We start from the raw sequence: 7,600 nt of genomic DNA on the forward strand, positions 1-7,600 counted from the left end.
GTACACTTGAGAATTTCAATCTTCTGCTACTTCTACTTCACTACATATCAGAGGGAACTTGTACATATTACTACATGTGTCTGACAGCTGGAGATACTAGTTACTTTTATCTTACTTTTTAAGGTGTTACAAACAAAACATAAATTTAAAAAAAATATGAATACTGTGCTATGGATTAAACTATCCAACTGTTTATAGTCAGAATGTGCTCCATCTCCACCAGCTGTAACATTAAAATGCTGCTGCTGCATGTTAAAAGCATCAGTAATAACATTCCAATACTATAATATAGAAAATATAACCCTGAAAGAGACCATTCCACCCAACAAGTGCTTTTACTTTAATACATTTTGCTGTTAATACTTTTGTACTTATACTTAAGTGAAATCTTGAATGAATTTGACTTGTAACACTATTCTTTACAAAGCGATATTGCTACTTTGCAATTAGATAAGAGATGAGTACATCTTTCCGCCATTATGCCATTACTAATAAGTAAACACCAAGGTTACAGTCAAGAAAGACACATAATCTGTTTTATCACCAGCCATATATTTATTTATATCTAATAATTCTGGAATTGTGCAGCAGCCCTAAATCTGCACTGTTACAACCTTAAATTGGCCTTGTACAATAACAATTAGTTAAGGCATGATTTAGTGGAGGCAGATGTGACAACGTTGCAAAGCAGGATCCCATGAAGTGAACCTTGATGATTAGACACAAGCAGATACAATTAAATACTTTTCTTAATTAACATACAAATTATGGTAAATTAGAGAAAATTCTAATGGTAACTGGAAGATCAAGTGACTGAAATGTTGATTCCTTTACACTGACAATACATATTAACACAGAAAAATGACAGCAGTAAACAGGTTACATACTCATGAACGCATTTCTCTAAGGAGTGCCTTTTGCATTAAGAAAGTGCATAGATTTAAAATTACGATGGTTCTTACGGTTATTCATCATGTAAAGATAAAACACAACAGGACTAGTGTTAATCCATATTTTGACAGTATACCTTTTAACAAGTGATCACATTCTACTGCAGGTCCTCAGAAAATTCCAGTTTTTTAATTGAAATTTTATTCTTGATTTTGAAGAACTGCGCAGAAAGGATTTATAAAACAAAGACAGCATCTTTCATATTGTGAGAGGCATGTATAGGTCTGTTAAAGTTAGAACAGAATATACAAACACCCCAGTTCATGTTGTTATTGTGTCTTCGATGATGCTTCCATCTGTTATTCAAATTGAACTAATAAAAATCTAGCCAGATAAAATACATCTTTAACTTACCTTCATTGCACAATCTACTTCATTACACATGTGTGAATTAGATCAGGGGAAACCAGAAGCAAAAAAAAAAGAAAAAGAAAGCATAGCTCTGACAATCATTTGTGAACACTGAACTGACTACTGCATCATCCGCAGCTGTTGTTAGCACCAAGCCGTCAATGTTTAGGGTGATGCTTTTTATTTCAGGAGGTCAGCCGGCAGCGAGGGCTCAGTATGTGAGAGGACTCAGGATAAAGAGGCGATCCTCCTCCTTCCTGATCCACTTCAGCAGTTTGTGGACAGCAGAGACGGCCAAGGCCTTGGTCCCCAGCGGACTGAAGCAGAGGTAGAGCTCGAAGCCACTTGTCACCTGCAGCAAAGGAGGTAGAGCAAGACGAGGCGTGGGACTAGGCCGGCTACATGAGTATTAACAGGATTTTACGATTGCTCTGGTTTAGCTTGATATGTAAAACTCTTTATGCAAAGAGCCAAACTGACTTGCTAAATTCTTACCTTTAAAAACAAAATGCTGTCCTTACATACAAAGTGCAAAAGTCTACCTCACATGCTCCGTCCTCTGAATACAGCCACCTCATATCTTCGGTATAGTATTACGACATAATAGCTCATCACCACTCATCAAAACACACAGACTTCCACCTACAATAGTCTTACATATTATCTACTGTTAGTTACTGGTTTTATGTTGTAATTGCTTTTAATATGCTTGTTTTATGTGTTTTTAATGTGCTAAATGTGCTGGTTTTACTGTAAAGCATCTTTGAGTACCATGTAAAGCGCTTTATAAATAAAATGTATTATTATTATTATTATTATAATAGCTTACAACTTCACCACTCCTGTCATACCTTTCAAACTGTGTGGAGAGAAAAAAAGGAGGAAAATGCAATACAAGAGGGAAAATGTTGTGATGTATTAAGTGACTGTTACAGTAGTGCTAATTGTAGTTTATTGGCATACAGTATTACCGTATCCCTGTGGCTTACTGTATTTTAGACTATTAAACAAATGATTGAAATATCTAATGTTGTGAAACACACTGAGGGAAAAACTGTTGAAAATTGAGCCGGAGGTGTTGCAAAATACGGTAAAAGACAGTACAAGCATCTCAGCACAGGAATTTCCCCAGTGTGGGATTAATAAAGTCTATCTTATCTTATCTCACAATGCCAGGCTTACCCATGCCAGCAGGTTTTCAGTTTCACTACAGCGGTAGAAGGAGCGGAGAGGTCTGGTTGGATGATGCAAGCTGCTGTGGAGGTCCTGGTACAGTCCCATCAACCTTTCCTGCTCTTTATCAGACTGGTACACTTCAGGGAACTCTGGACTGCAGGAACAGAAAGAAGAGTATCTTGTCAGAGGGATGCCAAGAATTAAAAGAAAAGAAATTGCGTTATTTGTGAAGCTGGCATGTTTGTTACGTAATTCAATAACTATGAAACTGTTTCAGCAGATGTCCTGCCCACCTGGTGTACAGCCCTGAGCTCTTTGATTTGTACAGGAAGTGCCTGAGCTCCGGGATGCCGACCTGCGCCACAGAATAGCTGGGACATTTAAGAGCTTCTTTCAGGGCCTGGTAGGCACTGCGCTTGCTCAGCCTCTCCAGGAACCGCCGCTTGCAGTCGGACATGTTAAAAAAGTCCTCTCGATCGGTTGAGACCAGGATGAGGCAGAGCTCGGACGCAGGCTCCAGATAGGAAATGTGAGCGTGGAAAAATCCTGCAGTGTTGAACTTTGGCAGACAGATCGGCGTCCAGCCTTCGCCCTCTCGAAAGGACGAGGAGGAGCCGACGAGGTTGAAGACCAGGTGCAAGTCTATGTGGTGCAGGAACTGGTCCTTTTTCCTCACCAGGGTAACCAGGCGGTCCCCCGCCAGCAGGATGGAGAACACCAGGTTCTTGGATTTGGCGGCCTGCAGGCCCGATGAGACCATGTCCCTGGCGGAGCTGGCCAGAGGCAGGCACGTGACGGCGCTGAGCAGCAGGCCGGGGTCTCGGTCCAGCCGGTGCAGCAGGTTGTCGGTGAGGTACTCGGAGCCGGCCAGCAGGCGGCGCAGGTCGTAGTTCTGCTTGTGCTGGAAGATGTGGTTGAGCTGGGTGAGGGTAAGCAGGCTGACGATCTGGTAGTAGATGTACTGCAGCTCCCGCAGCAGCTCCTTGTCTGACTGACAGGTTCGAGACACGCCCACCAGGACCAGAGGACTCTTGCTGAGGAAAACCACTTTACAGCCATCTGACACACAAAATGTTTACAGAGTTGACATGGATTCAACATAGTTCATAAAATGCACTTTTTTTTTAAACTCAACTCAATATCAACCATATCCTACATCTAAAGAGTATTCTGACCTGCATGGATGGAACGAATGATGTTCTTCTCGGCCTCAACGAAGGATACGAGGGCCATCATAACCCCCGTGGTGCTGGACAGAGCCTCCTCCGTGCCGTAGCGGGTGTAGATTGGCTTTCCAGCCTCGCTCAGCACAAACACGTGCTTTCTGTGGCTCCTCCATGCCTCGCCGGTCACGTCTTCCTCCTTAGTCCTACTCTCTGATGTAATGTCGTTGTTGTGTTGCTCCTCTATGGTTTTCTCTCCCACCAGCACCTTGAGCTCCTCTGCACACTCTCCCGACTTGTCCAGTTCGGCCTCCCTCCGAACCTCATCCTCAGCCTCAGCAGTCAGATCCTCGAAAGACTGTGCATGAACAAACATAGCACTCTTCTGACCGGCACCTGTGTTAATGTAGGGATACATGATTGTCAAATGTTTGTCAGTGTAAGGTATGGATGGGTAAGGAATAAATAGATAAGCCTATAAAACAATAAAGCCCTGTTGGAGGCCGTTTCATCTGTTGGTCTAGCCCCATTAAGGACTGTCTAATCCACTGAGTGGGAGACCAGTGGATAGCTGGTTCCCATAGAAAAGTCACAGATGGGGCTGTGCACTGCACTTTAATGGAGGTGAGGTGTTTAACCAGACATACATTTGCCAAACCAACCACTTAGTTCTCAGCCTTTAAGTCCTTTCTTTTGTAAAAGTAAAACAATATTGTTTGAAAAACCTTCCAACAAAGTATAAATCTTCCCTTTTTCTGGCTAGTCCAAGTCAGTGAGGGTAGCGTCTTCTTTACATAGTTTGAAAACTTCTGACACAAAAGTATGATTCATACTTGATCGGAAGTGTTTTCAAACACTACATTTCAGGTTTACAGGAGAAAAGACTTCAAGGATAAAGACGTGCTAGTTGGTTTGGCAAATGCACTTCTGGTTAGCTTCCCCGCCTCCGCACATCTGCTCACCTAAGATTTTCTATGGGAACCATCCAGGACTGTCTCCCATGCAGTGGCTGAGACAGTCTCAAAGGGGGCTAATGCTGGCCAAAAAGGTAACTGAAAAAGCAGGTAAATGATACAAGGATATACTTTTGAATGCATACATTATGCCTTGTCAATTTGCAAGATAGGATTTTATCCTTTTACTAAAACAAAAAAGGAAAACTCTAATAACAAGTACATATATATTTTGAACACTGACTGATATTAGCCACAGTCCAGGATAAGCATCAATAACAGATGATATATTTGGTCTTTTAATGAACATATTATTAGTGACAAAAACAAGAATAGTCCTAGTTTAGGCTATCACTTTTCAGACCAGTCACAGCAAGAGAAATTACTATAAACTCTGGTCACAGCTTATCTAATTTAGAGAAAAAGAAAGTAGGAGAAGAATAGAACCAGTCTGATTATGAGCCAGCATGATAACACTACAAAAATGTCCTGTTTATATCAAGGCTCAGTAGAGCAAATCCAGGAAAAAATACATAATTTCTCCTGTCAGACTTCGATTTGTTCAAGCTGGTTGTGACATACTCGCTGGTGCAGACGTGCTTTCATTGTAACACTTTTTTTTACAGACTTCAGTCAGGAGATGTCTGTATTTTTACAGTTCTTGGAAAAGTATATGGTCATGTTTCCTTCATATACTTTTAGTAAGGCAAGGTATTCCTAATGCGTTTAAGTCTTTTGCCACATAAACTTCGAGAGGTTATTAATATTATTACAGAGTAGGGTCTCAGAGCCCAAAACTAATGATGCATTCAGGAGCTGCATGTCAAATTCCATTCTTTGAGAAGTAGATGACATTCCCCTCAAACAGCCAACAAAGTGGCATGCAGATTACAAAAGACATTATTTTAATCATATGTTCAATACTTCTTTGCACAAACAGGATGTGCATACTCATGCTCACTCATGTTCACACACACACACACACACACACAATTTTAAATGGAGAACTTCACCCTGTACCCAAGTGTTCCCAAGTATTACTGTCGTGCTTTATGCATGTTTTTGTCATGGTACAATTATGTATCCATTAAAAATCCATATTATTACAGGCATAGTCTGCTGATAATTTTGGACAGATGCCAAAGAGGGAATAACAAAAGGTTTAATTATGTATCAACGACACTGCATAAGAGTTACTTAGAATTCAAGACAGTAGAACTCTACTTATCCATGGTTTGACGCATGACCAGCCCAACTGAAAGAGGTTTCTTTGTATAAGGGACACTGGTGTACTGTAAATGTTATACTTGTGTACTGTAAATAGTGTTGATGTTTTGGAATATAATTCCATGGGGGTTGGGCCAGGAGATGGATTATACAATTCATTCATTCATTCACTTATTCAATGTAAATATGTTCAGACAGACCAACAGTTTTTGAAGTAAGCATGAGGGGACAAATGGTAATACAGATCCCATTGACTGTGGCCAATTTCGGGCCATTTACTTGTTGCTACAACTAAAGGCATTATATGTCACAGTGTACAGTGCCTGCAAGTGGGAGCAAACACACTTTTCACATTTCAATATATCTGAGCTTTCCAATCCACTCATGGTTAGGATAATCAAGATGTATGTGAGACTTAAATTACACTGAAGGTCTGTGTGACTGCCTACTGACAATGAATCTGCAAAAAAAAGTGCTGAATATGGAGCAGACTTACCTGGTTCAGTTCCCTCCACCAGACCTGGTGTGGGGCTGTCCGCCCTCTCAGAGCGAAGGTGGTCCACAGGAGCCAGAGTACCATCCTCCCATGACACAGTCCCCTTGTGGTCTTCTCCATCCATCACTGCTACTTAGGGCAGGGATGCACACCTGACTGACAGACAGACGGACAGACAGACAGCTAGAGCGCTATATGGGACCAAAGGTCAACAACTTACTCCACAGCGCTGTGGACATAGGTCTGGCAATGCGAGACAAACAACTTTGTGAAATGCAAATATAGCCTACTACTACTACTACTACTACTACTACTACTACTACTACTATTATTATTATTATTATTATTATTATTATTATTATTATTATTATTCTTAACCTATTGCTTGAATTACCCCTGAAGGGATGAATAAAGTATATGTCTGTCTGACTATCTATCCATTTTGACCACCAGTGCGCGAGTCATTAAATGTTATGGTCTGACTTCAGCCCCTTTTTACTTTCTGAGAAACGTCAGTTTCACTCTTGGTGCTAACGTTAACGTCACAAGCAACCGCTGGTGTAATGCTAAACTGGAAAACAGAATAAGATATTACTTTCTTGTAACATTTCTTCTTGGTGTTCACACTCCTCCAGTCTCAGAGAGATGTCTGATACTTTGTACAGTTACTTTGAGAGCTAACTTAGCCGAGCTCATCAACAGCATCTACGGCTAGCCGGGTCTGGTTTCACCGCTTTCGATCTGACAAAGAGCTCTCATGACTCGTTACATTATTTCCAAATGATTACCTTTCATTTCTCGAGCTGTCTGCATTTGATCGCTGCGCTCCACAACTCTCTTCTCACTGCAACTAACTAGCTAACTAGCTAGCTAACAAGCAGAGACTAGACCAGACTTGTAACGTTCTTCTAATGGTAGTCACCATGCCCTGCTAGGTTGCGGAAGTAGGAATTGTGGGATATGAAGTTCTCTTCGGGAGAATTGTTCAGGAGCAGTAAACAGGACGATTTGATTCAAATAAAACAAAAGTTGATTTTGAATTTTGATTTTGTGAATCACTCATGTAGCTCCATTAAGCATATTACATTCAGATTACATTAAGCAATATTTGCTGTTATGTAGCTTAGTTCCTTATTGTATCTTTATGATGCATTCATAGCCCCTAGGACACCAAACAACTGCTTGCTAGTTCTCGAATCGAGATTATGGAAAACCAGGAACATCAGTTCTCATTGGTCTGAAAATGTTCTCCTTGGTTGAAAAAACTGAAATATAACGTCCCC

The 7,600-nt window shown here is 40.9% G+C and overlaps 1 protein-coding gene across 3 annotated transcripts; it reads right to left on the minus strand.

The window, feature by feature from the left end:
• Positions 1-533: 533 nt before the first annotated feature.
• mon1a (MON1 secretory trafficking family member A) lies at positions 534-7,262 on the minus strand. 3 transcript variants are annotated; one of them, XM_039797827.1, is made up of 6 exons: positions 7,106-7,262; positions 6,318-6,469; positions 3,654-4,037; positions 2,772-3,537; positions 2,485-2,632; positions 534-1,654 (listed from the first exon to the last, which is right to left on the minus strand). In XM_039797827.1, exons 2-6 carry the CDS (start codon positions 6,439-6,441, stop codon positions 1,514-1,516), a joined length of 1,563 nt encoding a protein of 520 aa, XP_039653761.1. In that variant the 5' UTR covers positions 6,442-6,469; positions 7,106-7,262; the 3' UTR covers positions 534-1,513. The 3 variants fall into 3 exon arrangements, with proteins under 3 accessions (XP_039653761.1, XP_039653759.1, XP_039653760.1); XM_039797825.1 differs by having other exon boundaries at positions 6,318-6,473; positions 7,106-7,261; XM_039797826.1 differs by lacking the exon at positions 7,106-7,262 and adding an exon at positions 6,913-7,084 and having other exon boundaries at positions 6,318-6,473.
• Positions 7,263-7,600: the final 338 nt, after the last annotated feature.

Source organism: Perca fluviatilis, chromosome 4, assembly GCF_010015445.1.
Source record: "Perca fluviatilis chromosome 4, GENO_Pfluv_1.0, whole genome shotgun sequence".
Taxonomy (NCBI): domain Eukaryota; kingdom Metazoa; phylum Chordata; class Actinopteri; order Perciformes; family Percidae; genus Perca; species Perca fluviatilis.